The sequence below is a fragment of the Macrosteles quadrilineatus genome, unplaced genomic scaffold (assembly GCF_028750875.1).
Source record: "Macrosteles quadrilineatus isolate MER2022 unplaced genomic scaffold, UCM_ALF_1.0 Scaffold_1__1_contigs__length_201487025, whole genome shotgun sequence".
Lineage (NCBI taxonomy): Eukaryota > Metazoa > Arthropoda > Insecta > Hemiptera > Cicadellidae > Macrosteles > Macrosteles quadrilineatus.
The window spans coordinates 13,353,418-13,381,018 of record NW_026542594.1 but is presented as its reverse complement, the minus strand read 5'-3'; the positions used below and the strand labels follow the sequence as shown (position 1 = coordinate 13,381,018).

At 35.0% G+C, this 27,601-nt stretch overlaps 1 protein-coding gene across 1 annotated transcript in view; it reads left to right on the top strand.

The window, feature by feature from the left end:
• The window catches only part of LOC129004142 (disintegrin and metalloproteinase domain-containing protein 12), a 126,514-nt gene that overhangs the window by 94,993 nt on the left and 3,920 nt on the right, over window positions 1-27,601 (top strand). Inside the window, exons 6-16 of the mRNA XM_054432581.1 lie at window positions 755-819; window positions 4,554-4,718; window positions 7,770-7,939; window positions 9,282-9,497; window positions 9,797-9,895; window positions 15,212-15,371; window positions 17,773-17,913; window positions 18,271-18,443; window positions 21,165-21,366; window positions 22,010-22,211; window positions 22,439-22,571. Coding sequence (XP_054288556.1) covers window positions 755-819; window positions 4,554-4,718; window positions 7,770-7,939; window positions 9,282-9,497; window positions 9,797-9,895; window positions 15,212-15,371; window positions 17,773-17,913; window positions 18,271-18,443; window positions 21,165-21,366; window positions 22,010-22,211; window positions 22,439-22,571 — 1,726 coding nt within the window. The remainder of the gene's footprint in view (window positions 1-754; window positions 820-4,553; window positions 4,719-7,769; window positions 7,940-9,281; window positions 9,498-9,796; window positions 9,896-15,211; window positions 15,372-17,772; window positions 17,914-18,270; window positions 18,444-21,164; window positions 21,367-22,009; window positions 22,212-22,438; window positions 22,572-27,601) is intronic.

The window sequence follows — 27,601 nt, the reverse complement described above, 5'->3', positions numbered from 1 at the left end:
TCCGCTCTCCCTTCTGCGCCTAGAAAAACCCAGCTTTAGGAGTTTTTTGACTTCTGCTAGTCTAGAAATTGAAACAAAACCCATATTCTTTAAAATCCCTTGTATGATGTTATGGAGGTTATTGGAAACTTAGAGTGATGCTTGAGTTTTGAATCGCAACATTGGTGGCAACCTCACATATGACATCATTGTTCTTGAACTCCAGTGTAGTTCTACTCTAATAAAGAATAACATTCATATCAAGTGTCAATATTCAAATAGAGTGTATGCTGCTATACAAACTCCAATAATTGTTAACCAAACTATTATACAAGTTTTATGGTAATTACAAGTTTAATAGGCCTGCTGATTTAAGTTTTTGTCGCCAATCTAAGAGGTACCGGAAGTAAGTGATAATTTCAGTTTACTATGTAAATTCAATATAGAACATACTAACTAAGAGTGTAGATAGACCTAACAGGATTTACTTGGCTCTGCCTGTTAAACTAGTTACTGTAATGACATTAGAGTGATGGACTGGAGTGTATCACACTATAAAGTGTCAAATGATTAGTCTAATTATTTAATTAAAGTTCATTGAGTTACACATCTCAATGATTACCTATATAGTTTCAATTTGTCCACACAAAATTTATTATAGACTAAATAGTTTTTATTAATGATTAATATCTTTATCCAAATTAATTTATTATTTAGTCAATTTTTTTAGTTTTGTTTTATATCACTAATAGTGGTTTTTGTTGTTTTTGAACAGGTTATCAGGGGACTGATCATAGTCATATCAATGATTTTCACCATCTCAATAGGATAGGTAAACGGGTAAGTGAATGTATACCAACTAGATGAACTGTCCAGCTTCCCAACGGGATGAGAATATAGAAAATAAAAACGTTATTCTTTAAATATACTGTAAAAACCGTTACACACCCACCGACCCACCATTGATTATAGAAGCAAATGTCAATTGTACAGTACCTTACCTTACCTCCTTGGCCACTCAAACCTAAGAAGGTTTTTGGCCTCGCCAACAAGTTGCCTCCACTGCTGCCGGTCTGCCGCCAAGTCAAGAGATGCCCCCCACTCTGTGTAGGTCCTTCTGGACTTGGTCTCTCCATCTCAACTTTGGTCTTCCTAGCTGGCGAGTGCCTCGTGGTTGTCCATTGGCGATCTTCTTAAGCATACTTTCTTCTTCTCTTCTTTCTACATGGCCTGCCCAGTGCCCATCTCAGTCGTCTACTCTTCACTATGGCTACAATGTCCGGTTCTTTGTACAGTTCTCGGAGCTCACGGTTTTTTCTTATTCGCCACATCCCTTCTTCTTTTATAGGTCTGAAAATCTTCCTCAAAATTTTGTTCTCAAAAATGATAAGTTTGTTTTCATGATTTTTAGTTAATATCCAGGTTTCCGAACCATATAAAAGGACTGGTTGAATTAAAGTTTTATAGATTCTTAATTTTGTGTTTTTGGATGGTATTTTTGAACTAAATATTTTTGATACGCCCCAGAAACATTTGGTTACTGCAATCAGTCTCTTTTCTATTTCTGTTCCTCTTTCGTTATTCCAGTTAACTGAGACTCCGAGGTATTTAAATTCGTTTACTCTTTCAAAATTATAGTTATTGACCCTAAAAGGTTCAGCTCCTTCAATTTGGGTTCTTCCGACTTTTAGATATTTTGACTTCTCTTCACTTATTTTAAGTCCAATCTTATTTGCTTCCCTTATGATAATCTCAGTAAGCTTACCTAGGTCCTCTTTTGATTCTGCAACTAATGCAACATCATCCGCAAAAGCAAGTGTGTTAACAGAAATTCCAGTCTTCTCCGAGGCTACTTGTTGGCGCTTCATAACTGGATCCTTTTTCCAAGGTGCCCTACGCTTAACCCCCAATATGAATGGAGGACCGCACCTACTTATGGTCAGCGGGTCCCTTGGACCTAGCCGGGAGGACTGCTATAGCAGATCCACCGACCTTTCCCCTATCCGCCACCCAGGGGACGCTCCGTATACGCTGAAGTAGGACAGCGCACGGGTCAATTGTACAGTATCGCTCTTAATAAATTATTTAGATGTATCTATTAAAATCATTGAAAGAGAGAGAAGGGGATATGGCTATATGTTTTTAATGAGAGGTCCTAAAACCAAGATCCCACAGGATTTGAAAAATTCCTAGCTAATGGCAAAAATAAGGAATAACTGGTCAACCTGCTACATAATGAATGGGCTCAGCACAAATATGCATATATTCAAACGAGCTTTGATACACATTTCTAAGGTACTTTTTGGCGATATTTTGATATCCACCCCCCACCCCCCACCCCAAACAGGGTTGCTGAGGGTAACTTAAAGACTTTTAAATGGCAACCCATATCAAGTAGCACATTATTTTAAAGAGCTTTAAAAAATAAAATAAATATTGGAAATCCGATTTTGATACGATGAATTTTCTTCCACGATCCTTACGACCTTCTTACGACGAACCTTATACATTCCAGTTAAATTAACGTCTAACATTTTTTTATAAAATTTCTTTTATTATAATAGAATCTCTTAAAACCTCTTTCCTAGGTATTCGTTAAACCTAATGTTATTTAATTAGATTTTGTTAAAAATCAATTCAGGCCAATTAAAATCTGCATAGTCTACAGGTTTGCTGTAGCGGGGGTATTTTATTCACTTTTTTTATTTTCATTGGAAGCCTTTGAATACATACTGAACAAGTTCATAAAAAATATTGCACCAGTAATTAATGTAGGCTACCCTTTAAATTTAAATAAAACAGTTTTTCTTTATTTTCCGGAATATGCTGTAATTTAAAAGAGGCAAACAACTGAAGTCTAAATCTGGTAGGTAATACCAACAAAAAAAGTATAAGTCATAAATTCCCACGGGGGGGGGGGGAGGGTTTCATATTGGTGGCTCGTGGTCTAATTGGTCTGTATCTTCCGGTCGCGCATGTGCTCTAAAGTTAGAAAAAAATTAAAAAATAAATTTTTTTCAAAATTTTTTAAAGTTTTAAAACTTTTAATTTTTAATATTAAAAATGCTATCTGCAAGACACTAAGAAATTGATATTTAAATAATAGTATTGTATGTTAAGATCTTCCGGTCGCGCATCGGCTGTAAATATGGCCAAAAATCTAGAAAAACTTAATTTTTTACTATACTTAGCTTATTACTAGAGTAATTATGCAATAAAAACCCCATTAGCAGTCTCAAATCCATTAATATTTTATCACGACAATCAAGTGTCAAGTCAAGTACTTCCAAGAACTGTTGACTCAGTAGTAGCTTACCTCATAAAAGTTGTATCACTTTTATTCCTTTACAACTTCTTTATTTATTACTAGGGTAATCATTATTAGATCCCAAACTTATTTTATCATGGAAATAATAGTTTTATATAATGGCTGTTAAATTTCACTTCTTACTTGTACTTTCGTCTTGAAGATTGCCTAGTGCCATAAAACTGTTTATGGTTTCATATAAAACATGTAACTAATCTAAAGTCTTATTTTGTAAGTTAAACCCTTTTTTTATGGATATTTTATCTTTCAGTTGACAAAACCACAAGCATTGTTGTTTGCATTAATTTTTTATCACTACTTAGGCCTACTTGGTTTCAAATTATGTCATTGCATTTTCTGTATCTTTGTAAATTGTTGGCGGTCAGGTTTCAATTTTTTTTATTTCCCATATTTATTTACTGCGTTGTATGCTTTGAGCAATCTAAATCTTATGAACTAGAATGATGATATTGTAGTGACTTTGCTGGTATTTCTAACCTCATTGTTTGTTACTCAGTTTATATAGGCCCTCCTAAATAATTAGGCCTAGGCCTGGGTATTTTGATTCTTTGAAAGTGCTGTAAAATATATTAAGAAAATGTAATTGAGCCTAAGATAAACTAATGATTGCTATGTGTCGATATTAACTTTGCAGATGGAAAGACAATAATCTTACTCTGTGCTTACTGGTAGCCGCTTACCATACCGATTTTGTACCTAGAACCGAGTTACAATATATTCATTATGCATTAAAGGTTTTTTTTCAAAAGTAGTCGAGAACCTATCGTTGTGCCAGGGTGAATAATGCAAAATTAATCCGCCTGGATCGGATAAGCTATGTTATGATGTTTCCGTGACCGATGGAGATATTTAGGATTTTGTCGCTATTGCAGGTGACAATGATTGTGTTTTTTTTTTGTTACACTATCAAAGCTGTACCTAAAGTATATGTTTGTTTACTTTCAATAAGTTTCTATTTAGAAATTTAATTCTTGTCTATTATTATTTACTTTTCTCTCTGGAACAACTACAATGAAGAACAAGATTAATACAGTTTGACAAATCAGGAATATTATTCTGTAATCACACCGACAAAGGTCCTTAAATGTACGGGAATTGTCCATTAATTTTTTATCCAGAATGTAGTAGACACCCTGAATATACAAGTTTAACTGTAATAATGATAAAAATACAGTGGTAGGTTCCAGGATATAAACTCATAACATCGCTGACATTGAGTTGTAAGACATGTTATTTGATGTTGCAGTTCAAGAGGTCAGAAGAGGTGATCCGAGGACCATACAACGCCAACGCTAGGTCGAGCTATGTGGAGCTGGTGTTGGTGATGGACAACAAAGAGTACAAGGCACTGGGAGAGAACATGGACAAGGTGAACAACCACTGCAAGGACATAGCCAACATCATCAATGCTGTGAGTCCTCACTATCCATGGTTGATTGGAGCACTACTGGTCTAGTGTGTAGAGCAGTGTTTTCCAACCAGTGTGCCGCGAAATTTTAAGTAGTTAAAAAATTGTTTATCAAGAAAGAAACTTTTAATGAGCAAACGTCGAGCACAAATTTCCCACTAGAACTCAAACCAGGGTTTATTAAATATTTCTCACTTGTTATTGGTAAATTCATACAAAATTTTAATCAAGCTCAATGTTTTATTATTATTTAAAACTTGCCACTTAATAAACACTAAATAATGTACACATGTTAGATAACAAATGTGAGTTTTATATTTTTTACCTTATATATATATACAGGATTAGTAAAAAGTGTGGAGACCCCCTGTTATTTTTTTACGGCCCATACTGGAAAAACTAAATTCGGCACACCTTTATGAAGTACTTTTTGGGCATAACCGTCACTTGCTGTACATCCCCAAAATGGGGGATTTTGGGGGAGACTCAAAGACTTCAAACACAAAGACCCATCGACTGACCCCTCATTTTGAAGGTCCTGGTAAAAGAAAACCAACAACGCAAACTAGAGGTCTTTATCTCAATCCAGTAAAAAATGACAGCCAATTGAAATTCTCAGAAGTTAAATTTAACCATTGACTATATATACCTAACTTACAGCTTTCCAAGTCTAGAGACCCGCTGTAAATTTTGTGGCGGCTCACACTAGGATAACTAAACTCTTCACACCTTTTTTAAGGGGTCACTCGATGGGGCTTATCATTTAAAATTTTTGAGTTTCCCCCAAAATCCCCCATTTTGGGTTTGGGAACTTATGAGAATTTCGATTGGCTGCCATTTTGTACTGAACTGAGATAGAGACCTCTAATTTGCGTTGTTGGTTTTCTTTTACCAGAACCTTCAAAATGAGGGGTCACTCGATGTGTCTTTGTATATGAAATTTTTAGTTTCCCCCAAAATCTCCCATTTTGCGGATGAACACCAAGTGGCAGTTATGCCCAAAAAGTACTCCATAACATGCCATAATGGTGTGCCGAGTTTAGTTTTTCTAGTATGGGCCGTTAAAAAAATAACAGGGGGGTCTCCACACTTTTTACTAACCCTGTATATATAGATTTACTAGTAAAGAATAGGTTTTACGGAGTAAGATGAAATTGAAAAAAAAGTTTTTTATGCACTTACTAAATGTAATTTTAACCAACGATATTTTGTAGACAAGTGTGCCGTGACTACAAACTTGTTCTAGTTAGTGTGCCCTGAACGGAAAAAGGTTGGGAAACACTGGTGTAGAGGTTCAAATACAGTACTGCTATTAGGCTATCAAAGACTTTTAGTCTAGCTATGTGATAAGGTGACCTGGTAGTTGGGAGCATAATGTTTTTGAAAAGATTTATGTTTTTTAGAGGAAAAGAACTCCTTATTGGAGGTTCCGTATTGGGCAACTCCTTCCGCTAATAGCCTCACAATAATCTATATCTATATATCTATACTTATTTAATACGTAAGCAGATTTTTTGTGACAATTACTCTTAAACTACTGAACCGATTGACATGTTTTTGGTGTCATTGGAAAGAGCGTAACGTGAAGTTGTGCAGGAAACTTTTTTTATAGGGAAATAATTAGAGAGTGAGGCCCGGGGCCCTTTAAAGTTTCGTATTTCTCCATAAGATTAACATGGGAAACAAACATTGTTATGAAACTCCAGCTGTTGTCAGAAATGCTGTTCTGCTATTTAATTTAATTTGTTTACCAGGAGAATTGTTTCTTGGTGCCATGTGGTCAATAAGTTATACTTTTGCATATATTTTAAAGGATATACACTATATAAAATGATGGTACTGTAATACATTAAGAGATATTCATTTAATCAATAAGTACGATTGAACCTTTGCCTATATGTTTCCTGGTAGCCTAAGTGTGTTGTAACTGTTCCTTATAGTATATTATTATAGTATCTTAAAGTAAAACAAAATTATTCTTTTCTGCATTCTCACCCCGTAGCGAAGCACGGGCAGAGCAACTAGTATATACTTATTTAATACGCAAGCAGGTTTTTTGTGACAATTACTCCTCCGAAACTACTGAACCGATTGACATGTTTTTGGTGTAACGTGAAGTTGTGCAGGAAACTTTCTTTTTAGGGAAATAATTAGAGTGTGAGGCCCTGGGGCACTTAAAAATTGTGTATTTCTCCATAAGATTAACATGGGAAACAAAAATTGTTATGAAACTCCAGCTGTTGTCAGAAATTAAAAGTGAGAAGAACATTTTTATGTTAATTGTAAACAGTCGATAAGTTTACTGACTTGGTTGAAATGAAATATTTACTATTTGAATTCGGGTTGGCGTAAATATTACATTGGAAAAAAGCGAGAGAACCTGAATAATTTGTTATACTAAAAAGAAAACTGAATTTACACTGTGCTGCATTTATTAGTAATCATTGAAAGAGCCGATTTGCAAACTTTGGAAATATAGGAAAGTCATGGAACACTACCAAGGAGAAGAAAAAAAAAAATGTTTTTTTTTTAATTTATAATCGTTATCATGGACAACCTAATGCGGCTATGAGTAAGGCTGTTTGTAGAAAACACTAAAAAATAAGATCTGCTTTTGAAAAATGATAAGATACTTACAAGAAATGTTGATTATACCGATCTGTTCCGTACAGCTTGAGTATTTCTATAATCTTAGAGTCAAATCTTTTAAAGTCATCAGAAATTATGACTGTTATTCGTTTCAAAATAACGCCAATAATACTTAACAACTGCTCGAATTCGAGCAACAGGGACACTAGTTTAATTAAATTTGTTATGAGATTGAACATTTTATAAAAACAGTTTAATTTTAACTTCAGAATTCGTATCCAAAAAGTATAGAAAGTCTAAGATTGTCATATATATTTTTTTGTAAGTATGACATCTGCTGTCTCTAGCATAATTGATCTCTTATAAAGTGTAAGTAGGCGTATTTCAAAGAAAATATAACACTATTATTTTGCTTGCCACTTTTAAAGAATGTGTATTCTACCACACAGATTATTTTTATTGCAGCTGTACGTGCCTTTGAACATCTTTATTGCTCTGGTGGGTGTAGTTGTGTGGACGGAGTATGACGAGATTGCTCTCTCTGCCAACGGAGACACAACTCTGACCAACTTCTTGCACTACCGTCGCGAGAAACTGGTTAAAGAACATCCTAACGACAATGCTCAGCTGTTAACGTAAGTTTCATTGTTCAGCTTTATTGTCTGTATGACTTTTGTCCAAAGCTTAAAACCAGGGAAACTTTTGTAGTACACTTTAAAATTTTAAATGTCTGTTGAAAGATTTTCGTTGTTTATATTATGTCCACAAGTGTAAGTAAAACCTTTTTAAATTGAAACCTGGTTGAACTGAAACCATCATAAAAAATCCAAATAAATTGAGAAATGAGCAAGCAAAACAGGAATTGATTGTTCTCTTTACAGAATATATCTCTTTGAACTGACATAGCCTTAAAACTTCTACGATTTCAAAATAAACTGAAAAAATATATAGTTTTAACATGTTTGCTACCGATCGCCACATATTTGCGACACTGTGGTCATTGCCACGGCCCAATGTATACATTTTAATATTACACATAGACTGGGTGTCACTTGGATAACAGTACACATAGACCGCAGGCCAGTGATGCTGCAAAGTAAAAATCAGTTTTGCCAACTATCATATCATTAATCATCATATCCACAGACCAATTGACGCACATATGCGACAGACATCCCTGTAAACCACTGCAGAGAATTCAGGACCTTCAAATAGACCGTTTCAAAGATATAAGCTTTTTAACAACATTGGACACCGACGCAAATATGCGACAACAGTCTATTTTAATATGACCATCTTTCGCATATATGTGACGGCAGTCTATGGGGGGTCTATGTGACCTGGCCGTCGCATATGTGTGTCGCTGGTCCATATTAATGAAAAATTTAGTACACTATCGCGGTAGCGAACAAGTTAAAACGGCTTTGCCTAGGGTAATTAAAGTTTTACTGAATGATGAAATACAAACTGTATTTCATGTATGCGTGTTTGCAGAAAGTGTTTTTTGGTACCTAATGATGAGCTGTTGTTAGGAAGCACTGTTAACAAAGGCACCTTATCCGGGTGTATCATTCTCAGGACAAATTCAGCAATCCTATAGCCATTCCGTTCAGTTCATTGATGTAAGATACTATATACAATTTAGGCGCTAGAAAAAAATTGGACGAGGGATCTTCATGCAAGATTTTTATAATAGGGTAGTCGATGTGTGTTGAGTGAGGGTAGTTGGGGTAGTTTTTTTTTTAGGTAAAAAATAAAAAAATTGTGTACCTTCGGGTGTTAGGCCAAAATTGGGTCTTGTAGTTTTTAAATTTGAACAATAATGAGGAAAGTTAAACGTTTGCAAAATTAGAGTGATAAAAATTCACCTTGTCGATGCTGTGGCATTGTACAATAGTCAATGGTAATAGTTACGATAACGAATAATAAAATGATACTAAAATTCTAAACTGGGCCATCCCTCATATTTATGTTCAGGAGGATCCAGTTTGAGGGTGGAGTAGTGGGGAAGGCTTTGAAAGGTCCGATCTGCACGTTTGAGTTCTCAGGAGGAGTCAGTATGGACCACAGTGCTGTGGTGGGACTAGTGGCTACTACAGTGGCTCACGAGATGGGACATAACTTTGGTATGGAGCATGACTCCAGCGACTGCCAGTGTCCTGACGACCGTTGCATCATGGCTCCCTCCTCCAGGTAACGTTTCATTACAGTTCATGATAGTTCAGATTCTAGTTTCAAAAACTATAATGAAAAATTATTAAACTTTAATGAGTTAAGTGATTTCTGTGGTTTGGTTATTAATAACTCGCACATTTGTATCTTTTATTTACCTGTACATGTGGTAGTTGTGCCAGAATCAGTTTTGAAAAAAATTCTCTATTAACCCTTGTTCACTAATGTTTTCTTAGATGTCAATTTCCATAGAATAATTATGTTTGTCATTGTTTGTTACTGAGTGTGAGTTTACTAACTGAGCATTGTATGTCTATCAGCTCTATGAGTCCCACCCACTGGAGCTCATGCAGTCTCGAGTACCTGGCTCTGGCCTTTGAGCATGGAATGGACTACTGCCTTCGCAACAAACCAACCAAGTAAGCATTAAGTCACCAATCATGTTACAGTCGTTACCCTTAAGCTATAAGTTCAAAATGTCACTTTTTTGTGAATTTCCCATATAGGGAATAAGCTAGCACTGTAGGCCTCATGGTAAGACCTTAACCCAGAACCGATTTACTTTTTCGTTTCGATATCCATAGAGGACAAAAACACCTTCTGATCAAATTCATATATGTATGTCCGACATCCGTTGTGTAACTCGGGTAAAAATTATTTGATTTTGACTAAATTTGGTACAAATATGTAAACCCATGTTTATTCTAACGAGTAAACTATTTTGGAACTGGAAAAAAAACAAATCATTTTGTATATTGAAGCATTGTTGTTTGTCTAATCGTTACGGGGAAAGCTCCAAAATAGTGTAAATCAAAATTACAATGTTATTATTATGGGGAGTAAACTGTAGTAGTTTAGTTTTTTATGGATATACTTTTGAATATAGCAAATTTGTTTATTTCATTCTAAGCTTTCTACATTTCAATAAGGAACCTTATTACCTTCCCCGAAGCAGCAAACCTATAAACAAAGCTAATAAGGATCACAAACTTTTGAGAAAACCGTAAGCCGCATATCAGTCAACAGCATAATTACTTGTATGACTGGTCTTGATGTGAAACTCCCCCGAAAAATATCAGTTTTTCACTAACACTGTGGATTATAGAGTCTACATAAGGGCACGAACCTCTATTAAATTGGCTGTAACACATTTCAAATTAGAGGTGTGCGAGCGGCTCGATTTTCGAGCCGAGCCGAGCCTGACCTTGAGGCTCGAGTGATCGAGCACAAGATCAGAAAATCGAGCTCGAGCCGAGCTTTTTCAATTTGTATATATATCCAATTGTTGTCAAGCAAATGTTATTAATTTGTTGATGGATTGTTACAAATAAAAACATAAAACTTTTCCCATTCCCTACCCTTTAATTTATAAGTCTAAACGTATTGTGTAACCATGAAGAACATCATTCAATGCAAGAAAGACAACAAGTGTATGTGACTTGACTGACTGACTGACATTGTGACATCGGCAGACAACCAATAATTATAACTAGGGGAAACCCGTCGAAATCGACGGTTACTTTCAAGGCTTACGTTAATTCATCTAACTGCGATGAATTGGGTGAAATATACATATTTTGAGCATTTAACATTGTTCAAAGAGTAATAAGTGTAAAAAAATAACAATATTGCGTTAGTTGCCAAATTTGGTTGTTCATTCAAAAAATATTTCCTATCCTGTACGTCATCGGAGTTATTATTAGTATGTTATATGGTATCTCTTCCTTTGGTAGAACCTTTAAATAGTATTTAAATCGTATTGGTGGATCTTGTAGTTAAACACTTCCGTGATTTCATCAGTGTAATATGATTTTATTTGAAAAGAAAATATTTTTTGGGAAGACATATTCTAATTTCAAAGAGAGGTATATCCGTTACAGTGTAAGTTTGATTTTTCCTTCGTCACGTCACGTCAGTTCATATCGTACTTCTGTGCCAATGAATGAACCCTCTAGCATAGTTATGAGAAATTTATTGTGGGGTTACTGTTAAAGCTGGAATTCCTTGACATGGGGGATGTCAGTTAGTTGTCTCAGCCTTATCAATAACATAAAGTTGTCAATATAATCGCTCTACGGAATGTTAGGTGTAGTGGAATACTTGAAGTGAAGTTGGCTTTTATTCTTGAACTGTTAGGGGCCTCCTAGTTCATATGATCTTGGCGGCTTCATTGGCAGTAAATAATGCAAATGACATAGCAATGGAACATTTCCAAAAAGCAAAAATACTGTAAAATGGCTGTTACGTATATATTGACGTTTACATATTGTTAATCAACGTATATGATAAATACTTTAATCCTTTAATACGTTTTTTATGGCGACCATTCATAGTAGGTAAGCCAAGTATGAATGGAGATGAGTGTAGGATGAGTGGCACGATCTTGAAGTCTTGTTAGTGACTAAGGCCGACATTCCTTGGATACAGCTGTTAACTAATAGCCCATACAGCGAATGGCAACCAAGGGACCTACAGTTTATAGTTGAATTGGAACCAAATTTTTTTTTGCATTGGTATTTATGAATTGGTATAATTATCAGGATAGCACTGCGGGTAGTTGTAATACTCACTCGTGCGGACGTTAATCCACACCAGGGAGTATCGCATCCACAGTGCATTCCTATAAATATCCACAATTCGTGACCTCCTTGTAGCTGGATTACAGGACGACGCCACCCGTCCCAGTCAAAGGATTATGTGATCTAGTTTAAAAGGAATATGACCTTTCTGTCATGACAGTAGCTGCTTAAATGGTATTTTCTCTTTGTACCATATTTTACAGCCAAAATGTCGTGTTATTTTCAATAATGTCACAAATTCGGTGCGCCAAAGTCCGTAATATAGGCAGGTGCAAATAATTTGTCAAGATAGGTACCATTTTAGGCAATGTTTCTAAGTTTGGATTTTATTAGACACAATAAGAGCAGATATTTCTACATAAATATTTGATATTTTGTAGAATAATATGTTAAAATGTAGGCAAAAGTGGCGAAAAAGGCACACACCAACCCGTACAATAGATATAAGATAGTTCAATAAGAAATAATTTAAGAATTGCTGTGATAAAAGGATTTTCCACTGATTTCGTAATGGAACGTTATATTGCAAAACATGGCATGATAAAGAAGAAAATCAATTTTAAAATCAGAAAATAACATTGCAAATACTTATTTGGTAGAATTCAACTCCCAATAAATAAGTGTTGTTTGAAATACAATTTAAAAATGAACAGCTGTTTCATTAAAAAGTATTATTCTCATGGCCAAAATGTAAACAACTCTGTGGAGGGATCTTTTAAGGCTTCTGGGGCAGTGTCCTAAGGGATTTTGCTTAGTTTTTCTTTTGATAACTCATCTACAGACCAAGACCTTTCTTTGGACACCTCTACCAAGTTTCTACGCCCAACCGTTCTCTCAAATTAGTGGGGACAAAGTTTCCAATCAAAAATTTAGATTCCCCCACGTTAATCTTATGGGAGAAACTCCATTTTTGATGGCCTGTGGGGCAAAGCCCGAGGATTTTTACTACATGAATTGGTGAAAGGGGGCGTCTACACGAAAAATACTTTATTTTGACACGTCGTTTGTAAAAATCCGTCCATTATTAACGGAGGAGTAGTGTTTTCTAGAAATCGCCTTCACGTATTATATATAAGGATTCAAGGTTAGTAGATAGAGACGTCTAGACTGCTGTGGCAAGAATATTATTGTGGTGTAAACGTTATTGACAATAAAGTATAATGTTGGAATATTTTATAAATCATAAAAGTAACCTAAAACCCATATTCAATTGAGTGATAAGTTACTGCAAGGAAGGAACATCAATGGATCGGAATTTGGAATCAGAATGACACAATGTCCACATTGGGTCTTGTCAGAAAGATCAGTTCCACTCCACTTCAGTACAGGCAGTGTTGCCAGATGGACAAAATTTTTTGTACTTTTACAACTACTGTAGTGGCAAAAACAAAGTATTTACTTTCCCAAAATTAACTACAAATTTTTTAATGAGTTTACATAAACATTATTTAAATTAGTCAAACTATTAACTTTTGTTTACAAAATTAAGAGCTACAGCAATTTTATGATTAATTTTGCTGACATTCACCATAGTGTCAGCCCTACAAAACAGCTGTTTGACAAGAAAACAAAGCTGAACTGACACAATGAATGAGCAGACCGACTAGTGGGAGAAGAGAGAGAGAGAGAGAGAGAGAGAGAGAGAGAGAGAGAGAGAGAGAGAGAGAGAGAGAGAGAGAGAGAGAGAGAGAGGGGAGATGGGTGATGGTGTAACAACACCAAATAATGGAGTGATATGTCACCGTCACCGTCAGTTTTAAATGTTTTTACTTTTAAGTGAATTTGTAACTTAGAATAAAATTGATTTTGTTTATTGGATGTTTAATAGAAAGTGAAATAAACATAGCCTATTCTGTTTGGGACTTTAATTGAGCAATTTTTAATCTGGTGGCAGCAACATGACAACAATGATTGTTTGTAGCATAACATAACCTAGAAAGTGGTGAGTTAATGCCAAATAGGCTATACCCGGCTACAGTGAAATGTGTTTTAATTTTTAATTAAGAGTTAAATTTGGGATTTTATTTCAATATAATTATAGGCCTACTACGATTTTGTTTGATATTTTTAGTCTTTCAGAGATGAGTGACTTAATTCTTATAAATGTTTTGATGAACTTATTATTTGCAATTACATTTATTTATCATAGAAAAAAAGCTCGGCTCGGTAAAAGCTCGAGGCTCAAGCTTTTTTTCATAAGCTCGGCTCGGGCTCGGCTCGATTTAAAATCTCAGGCTCGCACACCTCTATTTCAAATATTGAAGAAATCCATCCATCATCTGTTTGGTTTGTTTGTATTTATAGTTTGTTTACTTTTTTTCCTGAGTTAATCTTTTGATTCCCGTAATGGACGTTTACATTACGATAAAGTTATTAGTTTTGATTCTGCACACAGTTTATTGCAAGTACCCAAGAGATTTTCATTAAAATTATTTTTAGTTTTGCCTGTATAAATCACATGGTAAGTGTGTGTAACTGTTTTCTTGTTTACAGTAGATTCAGAGATCCGCACTATTCTCTTAAAGTATTCTTGCCCCATTGTGAAGCATGGACAGAACAAATAGTTAAAATTTATGTTTTTTTTTAATATGAAATAAATCAGAGAATTTTAAGAAAATATTTCAGTGGAAATCCAGCAAGAAAGATGGAAAAACACTTAGTCTGCAGGTTTGCTGCGGCGGGGGTATTATTTGTATTTTGCTGTTAGCTTTAGTGTATAATATGTAAACAAATACACAGTTATCCGCTTTGTAGGTTACACTGCATAAGGTTACAATATTAGCCTACCAGAGTACACCACAATTTAATCTTGTATGTTGGCAATATCTTTTAATGTATAAACTGTTAGAAATTATTTGATCTAAATAAAGCTCTCTGATTGTAGGAGCAATTTTTATGATCACTGTAAAACCTTACAACTACATTTTTCTCTCAGCACTCCTAGCAAGTTACTGTGCACCCCTAGTCAGATTTTTGTATCAAAAGATACATACATGCAAAACAGATGCAGGGTGTTACATATACCACATTTTTACTACAGTAATTTTCTTTAAATTCTAACTAAGTTACAGTAAAACTTGATAAAACAAAAAAAGTATATTAATAATTTAATGTTTTTGAAGAATTTTATATAGAATTGTGTTGTGTGTTTGTCAGGTTGTTTGACAGTCCAGTCTGTGGCAATGGGTTTGTGGAGGCCGGGGAGCAATGTGACTGTGGCCTCAAGGACCATTGTGACAACCCTTGCTGTAACCCCAACACTTGTATGCTCTTCAGCAATGCCTCCTGTGCCACTGGCGAGTGCTGTGACCTCAAGGTACAAACCTTCAGTACAATGTCCTTGCTCTATAGTCGGGGCCAGGTTAACGCTGGGCAGACCCGCAGGCCATAAAACCGATAAGACCCTATTCAGCCCGGTCCTCGCCACCGAACCCTATTATGCCGCTTCGCTGGGCGCGTGACTCACTGCATCGGCAGTACAGTACGCCAACATGAAAATCTTTATTTTTTTAACTACGTGAAAAATAATGAGATATTCTTGTTCGTCTTAAAATTCTGACAAAATTGATATAAAACTGAAATAAATCGGCTTATTTAATAGTTAATAAATTAATGATAAGTTATGTCATGTAATAACACAGACATTGTATGTTATAAATTATGATATAGTATATGATATAGTATTGGTAAGTTATTCAAAACTTGTCTGATAGAACATAGTTCATAATTATACATGATTAAACTATCTGTTTTACTACTAATCATCAATAATAATTATCCACTTAAATTTGTTTGCAAGTATTTTCAAATTATATGAAAATAAATTATGTAAATATAAATTATGATATAGTATAAAAAGTAGGTCAAAAAGCAGTCAAGGGGGGTCATTACTAATAAGAAAATCTCTGTCTTTTAACATAAAAAACAATAAACGCGCGGATACTTCATTCCTGATAATGCTTTCCGTTTATTTAAAGGTCAAAAGAAAACTTGCTACTTATAAATGCTTAGATCCTATAATAATAATTATTTTAATTAATTTACAATTAATTAATAGTAAACCCGTTGCTCGAAATCAAGGAAATAAATGACAAAAAAAAACATGTAAAATGATCCTGCGTTCACCACTAGTGTAAGACGCCTGACTTCTTCCAACAATGTACTTCCGGGGAGACAATAACTGCTGCTCTGCCATAGCTAAACGTATTCGCAACAGAAACCAACAGCAACTGACCGATATCTCATACAGTGGCGATAAGGAAAACAAACGCCAGGGTAAAGTGCAACATAATCTGAACACTCGACGAACGCGTTACTCATCGCTAATAACGCCGAACAAATCACCAATTTGTAGAAACGAAACACGTCATCAAGGAATGAGGGAGACGCACGTCAATTTTGCGTGTTAAGAGACAAACAACTGTGAGACACTCTTAAAGATCTGATAGTATTATGTTCGTAATTTTCATATAATTTGAAAATACTTGCAAACAAATTGAAGTGGATAATTATTATTGATGATTAGTAGTAAAACAGATAGTTTAATCATGTATAATTATGAACTATGTTCTATCAGACAAGTTTTGAATAACTTACCAATACTATATCATATACTATATCATAATTTATAACATACAATGTCTGTGTTATTACATGACATAACTTATCATTAATTTATTAACTATTAAATAAGCCGATTTATTTCAGTTTTATATCAATTTTGTCAGAATTTTAAGACGAACAAGAATATCTCATTATTTTTCACGTAGTTAAAAAAATAAAGATTTTCACGTTGGCGTACTGTACTGCCGATGCAGTGAGTCACGCGCCCAGCGAAGCGGCATAATAGGGTTCGGTGGCGAGGACCGGGCTGAATAGGGTCTTATCGGTTTTATGGCCTGCGGGTCTGCCCAGCGTTAACCTGGCCCCGACTATAACCCCAACACTTGTATGCTCTTCAGCAATGCCTTTTGTGTGAGCGGTGAGTACTATGAGCTCAAGGTACATTGACCTTCAGTACAATGCCTTGCTCTAACCCCAACACTTGTATGCTCTTCTGCAATGCCTCCTGTGCCACCAGCAAGTACTGTGACCTCAAGGTACAAACCTTCATTACAATGGCCTTGCAGTAACCCCAATACTTGTATGCTCTTTAACAATGCCTTTTTTACCACCGGTAAGTACTGTGAGCTCAAGGTACAAACCTTCAGTACAATGCCCAGAGCGAAGACCAACCAACCTTATGACGATATTTCAGTCTCCAGGGACTCAAAGAACATTCTTTCTACAGGAAGATACTTTATGCATGGTAGCCAGGGTTGTTATACTTCTTGTAAAGAGGGTGTTTCTTTGCGTTTGGTCTCATACTTAGGTATATTACACAAAACCTGGACCCAGAAGTTTAGCAGTAGACCTGCAATTATTATTCTTCTCATATCCAATTTATTTTGTTCAATGGAAGGCTCTAGGCCAAGATTTTTTTGAATTGTAGAAAAAAGGAGGTCTGCTAGCTGCTATGCTATCCTCCTTTTTCTACAATTCATATCCAATTTAACAAATTTAGTTGGACTTTATCTATAGTAAAATTAATATTGACAAAAGATATTTTAGGTATACAAGTATATTATGTGTTGAAAATAGGCAACTAAACTGTTTAATGACCGAGTATTGATGTAAAATTCAATTAATCAATTAATGTTTGCTGATTTTGTTTGCAGACATGCAGACCCAAAACTATAGGTACACTGTGTAGAGAGGCTGACCAAGAGTGTGACTTGGCTGAATACTGCACTGGACAATCAGAGTACTGTCCTGAAGATGTCTTCAAGATGGACGGCATCAAATGTAACAAGGGCAAGGTAACACTAACACTACTACGCCTGCTCAGTAAATTATACCATATTGCTTGAATTGAAAACTGATTAATAATAACTTGGATTCATCAGTCGTGCATCAGTGAGAGTTAAAATCAAATTCTGTTTAAGTAAATAAAACCATTGAAGAATTTATTTGACTTCTCCATGAATGTTGTTTAATCAGAATGTTCTTTTATGACTAGTTTAATATAAGGAGCACCTTTTTTTGACGAGCCTGATTATTAAAGTAGTAGATTTTCTTCAATTTGAACATGCAACTTTGGTTTTGAAGACTACATTTTGTCATTTTGGTCAAAAAAAACAATGTTTAACAGATTATTTAAGCTGCAATGTTTTCAGGCGTACTGCTACAAGGGGTCATGCCGTACACATTCAGACCAGTGCAAGCTGTTGTGGGGGCCTTCAGGCAAGAGCTCAGACACTCAGTGTTACAAAATGAACAAAAAGGGCAGTAGACACGGCAATTGTGGCTACAACCGTCTCAACCAGTCCTACATCAAGTGCCAGGAACAGTGAGTAACAGAAACAACACAGACACAGTGAACATGTCAATTGTACCATACAGTAGACTCCCTCTTATCCGGACACCTTTCAACCGGACTACACTCGCCGGAAATGACATCTCTTTAACATGACAATTTTTATCAGCACATTGGTTTAACCGGACTAGATCGGCAGGAAGTGGGCGGTACTGAAACAACTGTTCTCGTGGGAAAGATTTGAGACCAGGGATCACGTGTCTAAATACAAAACTCTCCTAAATTTAAGTCAAATATCACAGTAAATGGTCCATTTTAACCATTTAAAATTTTGCCCATTTAGTTTCCGGGGACGTCAGTTTAACCGGAAAAACCATTATCCGTACTGGCATCGGTCCCGAGGAGTCCGGATAAGAGGGAGTCTACTGTATACCTGACAATATACAAAACTGAAACCCTATGTAAAAATAGTGCAAAATGTACATTTTTGAGTTTTGGAGATAAAAGTGATTGACAGATATGAGAGTGAAGGTAAACTGAGGTTCCACTGTACATGCTTATTTAATTGTGACTTGATGAAAAGTTTAAACATTTTCATGAGGGTTTGTTTCAATATCTGAGCTTTAAAATTTTGCAATTAATTGTATCTGTTTAGCTTCACATCAATATTCTCCACACTTAAACTATTAATATCTAGCTACCATCTAAGTGTTGACATTTTCTCACAAAGAAGGGATGTTTTTTTTTACTATGGCCACAGTTTTTGTTGTGTCCCTCTCCCTCATTCCAACAAACACTCCCTGGTATACACAACGATCACATAAGACAGATGGAGCACGTGAAGCAAGGGTACTCGTCTACAGCAAGATGGTGACTGTCCGCCCTAGTGGCAAGCAGTACTAATAAAATGTTAATCGGTTACAATAATATACGCAACAATAAGCTTTGCCATTTTAAATATTCCAATAACTAAGATAATTATTTTTAAAATGAGCTTTTTAAATTCATTCTAGCGTTTGCCATTTTTGGAAAAAAGTTAATGTAGATAAATAACAACAAGTACTAGGCCTACCGTATTAAAACAACTAATGTGCAATAAATAATTATATATCACAAAATTTGATACAAAAATAGTGTACAAAATAAGAAAAGCTTATAAGATCGTAGTTAAGAAAATCTAAAAGAAAATAATGAATACCCCCGCCGCAGCAAACCTGCAGACTAAGCGAATTTCCATTTGACTGATTGGATTTACACTGAAATGTCTACTTAAAAATATAACATTTATTCTCTATTTAAATAGAATTAGTTTAACTAGTACTTAGGTTTGCTGCATCAGGGAGGGTAAAACTGATTTTTTTTTTTTTTTTTGTAAAACGTTAATAGTTAGTAAGAAATAAAAACATTTTCCAAATGTGATCAAAATATGTTCATAAACAAGCAAACTACAACAATTTACTTATTCTCCATTAGAATAACATGGGAATTTCAAAAATATACAATTTTTTTGAATTTTCTCCGTAACCATTAGGCGCATAATAACGCTTCAATATACTAAATTATTTGTTTTTTTAAGCTCTACAAAATGGTTTGGAAAGAAATTGCTAAATTTTATGTTTTTGGGGTCAAAAATGGGAAAAACCTATTTTTACCCCATAAAACCCCCCGTAAACCCCCGTTCCCATGGTCCGATCATGCTGGATCGCGAACTCGTTCGGATAAACGTAGGTTTACACGTTTGTACCAAATTTCATTAAAATCGGATCATTTTTGCTTGAGTTATCGTGCTAACGGACACATATATATATATATATATATATAAATATATAAATATATATATGAATTTGAACGGATGGTGTTTTTGGCCTCTAGGGACCTCAAAATGAAAAAAAAAAATCGGTCCCGCGTCCAGGTCTTACCATGAGTACTACGGTAATAGCTTATTCCCTATATGGGAAATTCGCTAAAAAAGACATTTTTAGTGTACAACTGCAACGTGCTCACTGCAACTAACTGTCCCACAACAAAAACAGTCTATAAGAGACAAAAAGAATTGTAGTACAGCACTAAAACCTCATTTATCTGGTATTCATTTATCTGCGATTCTGGTTTATCCACAAAGGTTCTGCTTCAACCTAATTTTAAAAACACTTTGCTTAAAGCAAAAATTTACACACACAAAGAATAAATAAATAAGAACGCCTTCGCAAAGGAAACGCAACAACAACGTGCTCCTGTATTGCACGGGTATTGTATAGACTTTCTGAAGCCCTTTTTTTATCTTGTCTTGAAAAGGTCTTGGAGCAAAGTTAATCTCGCTCAAACAATAAACAAAATTTTTTTAATCTTGCAAATTTCTCGAATATTTGAAACCCTCTCTATCCCAAGTTTAAATTGTGTGCATTTACAAAGTCATATGGTTTTTTGACACTCTAAAAACAACCCTCTTCTAAATTCGGACTGTCATATTTATTTATAAAAAAGACCAAAAAATATATATTTCCGTAGGAAAACGTAGATTATAACTATACAAATTTTAATGTACTCAGTATTTTATACTTTTTATTAGAACTAATAGTTATCATAGCTGTGTTATAAGTTATAAGTTGTGTCCTTCATCTCTTACTGTAATCTCATAGTAAATACACCCCTGTACGAATACTGCAGGTTGCAGGCACTATTCCTCAGGATTGTTTCTCCAAAATATCTGGTACCAAAAGCGGAACAGATTGAGATTGTATTACTTTGTTCCAGGGATCTGCAGTGTGGCATGCTACACTGTACTCATCTCAATGAGCGGTTGGAGTTTGGCATGGAGTCTGTAGCAATCTTGTCTCACTCCTTCATCAATTCCCAGGGCAGCATCATCCCCTGTCGCACGGCCCTAGTAGACCTTGGGCTCAACGAGGTAGACCCTGGTCTGGCCCCTGACGGCGCCCGCTGCGGTGAGGGCAAGGTCAGTGACAACAACAACTTGCAAACTCACTATTTGTTTATCATTATAAATATTGTTTAAAAAAAGAGAATGAAAGCAGCGTTGGCACATTCAAACATCTAATTAAAGTGTTTTAACTATACAATACCACTCTCTGTTTGCAATAATTAAAGCAAGTAGGTAACATACACAAATTGCTGCATTGGTGTAGTTTAGTTTTAGAGGGTTTTAAAAATAACATACATGTTTTCTTCCAATTTCTAACTAACCATAATGTATCTTATTAATTTGGAAAGTTAACTAAAAGAGGGCATATTTAATGTAGAGAAAGTGGTTAAAGTGTTTCAGGTGAGTAATCGAACATTCTTGCATGTCAACACTATTTTCTACATACTTCTACGTTGTAAAATAATTTGCTTGGTACTTGGACAATTCTCAGTTTAACAAAACACACCAGTATGGGTCCCTAAAGTAAAACAATGTAGGAAAGCCCGCAGTTTCAAACAAAAGCCAGTAAGTTCATCAGAGCCTATGTGGGCTTAACTCTCACGGAGTAATACAGTAAAACGTTTTGTAGTGAAAAAGTCACCCAACTGATATTAATTAGTAGAAGTTGTGTAATTTTCCACTCTAGTTGACTGTGTTTGTTGTGTTATTGTTACAGATGTGTGTGAACCAGAAGTGTATGGAAGTGAAGGACATGTTGGCGAGTGGCAGTGTGGCACAATGTCCTAACAACTGCAACAACAACGGAGTGTGCAACAGCCGAGGACACTGCCACTGCAACATGGGATTTGCCCCGCCAAATTGTGACTACCCCGGCCCTGGCGGCTCCCAGGACAGTGGCCCTGCCTCCGACCCTAATGGTACAGTCTATATCACTCCTATTAAACTAGCTTTCTTATTGGCTAAGACCAGCTGTTTCTTTCAAACAGATGATTAAAAGTACAATAATCAAGGATTCCATGCATAAACCAGCAACATTTTGTTACCAGGCATACACTATAACCTTTTTTGAAGTTTTATAAACTGTCTGTACTAAACTACTTACTCATACATAACATCAATAAGTAATATTCCTATTCTGTTACAGCCAGGAGAGAGTTCATCATATTTCTGTATGTGACATTCCTGGGCATCGTACCGTTCATAGCTGTGGTCTCACTGTTCGTCTACTACATGAAACGCAATCCAACATTCTGGCGCAAGAAGCCGAGGATAGCAATGTACGTACCGTGCCTGTTTCCCCGACATGCACTTTCACATACCACCAATGTAGAAGTGTTTGTAGTTAATCCTTCTGCTCCTCCTTACCCTGAGCCTGTATACTGCACAGTAGATGGAGAAATTCCAGATAAAACTAACCAACTACCAGAAAACACTTATATTAACCAACAAGAATATTTAAAACAACTTACTAATGGTCAGATTAGTGAAAAGAGCTTAACACAATGTTTCGACACTGCAAGTAGAAAATCCTGTCGATCACTACCACCACCCCTGCCTCCTCCGAAGGTTTTTTCCAATCTTCCTAAACAAAAACCTTTTGAAAGTCAAAACACTAGAAACCCTAGCTTTAGTTCAGGATCAGATACTGACGATTCATGGGACTCTGATCCTTACCCTAACTCTCTATACAACACTGTTGAAACTGCAGCCAATACATCAGGGTACACCTCTTCAAAGAAACAATATGTAGGCCTATGTGAAGGGTTAAAAAATCTCAACTTGTTGTATAAGAGAAACAATTTAAATGGACTAAAAGAACTAAATTGTGAGAGACCTAAGGTTGACATTGTAAAAACAGATTTTGTTTTCACAACCAATGTTCAAGTTCAAAACATGATGAGTTCTTCTAACTCTGGCAAATCCTAGGAGCCTCCAAGTGCTCTAGGACTTGATGAGAAGTTTTTCAATATTATGTGCTTTTAAAATTGTTATTCTTTAAATTTATAATTCTTTATCATCCAACAGCTTCCTTACTAGGCCTATACATAATCCTTTATCCATATCTTCTCTGAAGTTTATTTCTGTTGAAACTATTATTAACAGTACTTTCTTTTCTTGTGTATTATCTCACTTTGTTCTTTTTGTTTATATATACATTTTTTCCTTTTCTTTCTCAGAAACTTGTAAATCTCTTACTTCACCTATAATCGTCATTTTCTTCTATATTTGTATTTTGTGTATTTTTTATGGTAACATTATATTAAGGATTATCTTAAACAATTTAATTACTACATGTAATTACCAAATAATTTCTGTAGTGTATCCTACAAAAGACTTAATGCCTATGATGACATTTCACACAAGAATACTCATAAAGTTTAAAACACATGACACAACCCCTACTGATTGCCTTTTGTTGTCTTCTCGCAACTGATAGAGAAGCTTTAGTGGCACACTGTAACACATTCTGTGTTTTGATAATTTTTATTTGGAGTGTAACCGAAAGGAGATTTCATCAAGCTTGTGTTTTGAAACTAGAAAGTTAGAGTGGCTTCAGGAAGGTGCGAACATTGGTCATAAGTTTTATGATATTTCTTCGTTGGGTATTGTCATCATGGGTTACATCCGTCTGCTTCTGAATTCAAATTTTGAATCTTATTCTGTTGATTTTTTTCACTGTTAGGATTTTCTAAGAATTTTTGTAAGAGGGTCCAAAACCAGTGTTAACTACGTCATAACCCTGGTTATGTTACTATCTGACTTCGTTGTGATAGGTGGCATCATTAATTGATAGCCCATGCATGACAAGTGGCATCTGAATTTAAAATCAACTCAGCTTGGGGTTAGACTAGCAATGCTCAGATTTGAAGTCAAATACCTGTTAAACGTCAAAATACATTCTTGTGATGGCATTGTTCTTATGACAAATTTCACAAATGGTGAAAACATTCTGTTTAAGATCTTCATAACTGCTCCTGATAATAGATCTAATACTAGGGTGTACTTTGTTAGTATTTAACAATCTCCAGCTTAACCGTCCGACAATAGAAATTTGTTACAAAAATGCTGCTTATAGTAATTGCGGTTGAGTGTTTATTTGTATTTTATTTACAGAAACAATTTTTGGCCTTTCAATACTGAGGTGAGGAATTTGCATTGAAGACACTTTACTATTTGTGGGGGCTTTTGATGCATTAAGTCATACAGTAAATTTCCTCTCTGGTTTGAATTTGAATCTGTTCTTGGTGAAAGTGGTTTATGGATGTTAGAGTGATTTTTCTGCTAGGTACTGCAGTTCTTTAGGTTTGGGTACAACATGTCATTGGCTGATCATTGGTGGTTATTTTGGTATCAATTATTGATATGGCTGAGCTTGTCTAGGATGAAATGGTAGGGATGATCAATTCCATCTTGATTTTTTTACGGATAGGATAAGTTAAAGTCCATTGTGTTTCTTCTTTATTAGCCTTAAAAGTTTAAAGTAGGCCTAAATTAGATACCTTTTTGTTTCTTTGTAGAGTTGAAAGATTTTAATACTTTGACAGAATAATTTCAACAAGATCTTTGGGCCAAGCGAGGGTTCTATAAGTTCAATATTAGTCCCTCTAATTTGTTGTTGTAATCATATGAAACAAACAAAAGTGCATTGAAGACACTTTACTATTTGTGGGGGCTTTTGATGCATTAAGTCATACAGTAAATTTCCTCTCTGGTTTGAATTTGAATCTGTTCTTGGTGAAAGTGGTTTATGGATGTTAGAGTGATTTTTCTGCTAGGTACTGCAGTTCTTTAGGTTTGGGTACAACATGTCATTGACTGATCATTGGTGGTTATTTTGGTATCAATTATTGATATGGCTGAGCTTGTCTAGGATGAAATGGTAGGCATGATCAATTCCATCTTGATTTTTTTACGGATAGGATAAGTTAAAGTCCATTGTGTTTCTTCTTTATTAGCCTTAAAAGTTTAAAGTAGCCCTAAATTAGATACCTTTTTGTTTCTTTGTAGAGTTGAAAGATTTTAATACTTTGACAGAATAATTTCAACAAGATCTTTGGGCCAAGCGAGGGTTCTATAAGTTCAATATTAGTCTCTCTAATTTGTTGTTGTAATCATATGAAACAAACAAAAGTTTTCATGTACTTACAATTTGAGAGTGAAAATAATATTGGAATTATGATTGCAAACGACTCGTACCGTTGAGAGATTCAAATGTTATTGAGCTGTATAATGTTCTTGGATGACCGTTTCAACGTTGACTGTATTCACTCTTATTTCATGTCCTTTTATTTAGTTTTAAATTTACAGTGGGTTCTTTCATGTTTTGATTAATTTTTATTCAAACGGTTTAGTTCAACTTTATTTATTTGTTGGATAGCTTTGATTTGTTTTTGTGAGGTTTACTGGAGTTTAGAATAATAAATTTAGATGTTTACATTTTTCATTGGTCGAAAATCGTCAGTTCAAATTTATAAATTATTTAGACTATATTTTACTATTAACCTATGATTTAATGAACAGATGAACATATAACCAGTGTGGCCACAGACCGGGAACGGGGAACTCTTGAAAACTCTGGAAATGTGAATTTTGAAATTTCCCCGGGATAAGCTGATTTTAGTGCCATTCTGATAGGCTATAGTATGGATTATAGAAAAATTTAGAATTCTTGCCAATGTAAATTGGTATTTGCTTATGTAAATGTTATTAAACTCTGTTATTGCATAGAAAACCTGACTGTTAAAATATTGCAAACATCATCTGTAGTAGCATCGGCAATAGCGTGAATATCGTAAACAACTTTTGCAGTCACAGCAAAATTATGAACATCTTTCGTGGTCTTGGCCATGTTCACAACAAATAAAGAACATCTTCGACGGTCACGGATAAATCGTAAACATCTTCTTTGGTCACAACAAATTTGGGAACACCTTCCATTATCATGGCAAAATTAAGAACAACTTCCGCAATCACAGCTAAAGAACATCTCCCACGGTCATGGCATAATCGTGAACATCTGCAGTTATGGGCGACATCATCGTCACCCATAATTGGGAAGAAATCGTCAGTTTTCCTTCATGGATATTCGGGAAAAATGTTCGCGATAGTTTAATTTGATTAAAGCTCAGCCCCGATAATAAGTTTTAGCGTAAACTGGTCTATTTTACCAATTGATACACGACCAGTAAATTTTGGGGACCGGGAAAACTGAGGGAAATACATGAATGCATGAAATACACTTATTTGTTTCTTTGTTTTGGGCCTGTGAATTTGTGTTTGATTTTAGTAAGCAGATCATAGAATTAATTGGTTTTGGTATTTCTTGTTCGAGTTGATAGGTGTCTGATCAAAATGATCAAACAGCATATGCATGTTTTTGTTTTGGAATCAAATGACATAATCAATAATGACATTGCCACTGTGTTCATACTATTTCTTCTTCATACTTCTTCTCTTCATCTTTGATCAGCAGTTGCTGGATGGATTGAGTCAAAACTAAAGTAATAATTTTGACTGGGCAGTCTATTGAACAAAGAAAATAAAAGATGATAACTTGAATTGATTATTTACAGATTGGCACAGGGCAGGGCTTATAGCTTTAACTTCTTCAAAATATTCTTCGATGGAGTAGAAGGGAGTTTTCTTAACTTTTTGTTTATACTTGCAGGGATCTAGATCCTTTTTACTAGCCAGAAAAGTATTATATAGTTTCATTGCTAGTATCGGGAAACAGTTTTTCTTCTTGCACAGCCTAGAGAATGTTGATCTTTTCCTCTGATATTATACATATGTTGTTCTTTTATTTTTGTGAGGGACAGGTCGTTTTCCTTTATGTAGACCAAGCTGAACAAAATAGACTGACCAAATTAACTGGGAGGCTCATTCAAATTATTTCTTGTTTTGTTTTGACCTGATTATCCAATAAAAACACTTTCATAGTCAATAAGTTTTGAGTGAATTGACAAGGCGACAGACTCGTTCTTGCCGGTTTTGTTTTTATTTCAATATTATTATTTGGGTTGTTGGTTTTTTTCTGTTGATGGAGAAATTTGTCTATTAATTTCATGTTTACGTGTTTATTACTTTGGGAAGGAACAACAAGGAAGGAACTGTCATTTTGTTATTCATGGTTATTTTTTATCTGTGTAAATATACAATATAAAACAATTCTCTAGAATTTTATCAGGACCTTGACTTTTGTTAAATATAAAGAAAAAAATAAAAAGTACTCATTCTAAAAAGTTTTCAAGTACACTACATTTTCCTTGATTGCAAGCACAACAGAATCACTGTTCTGGTAGTAATG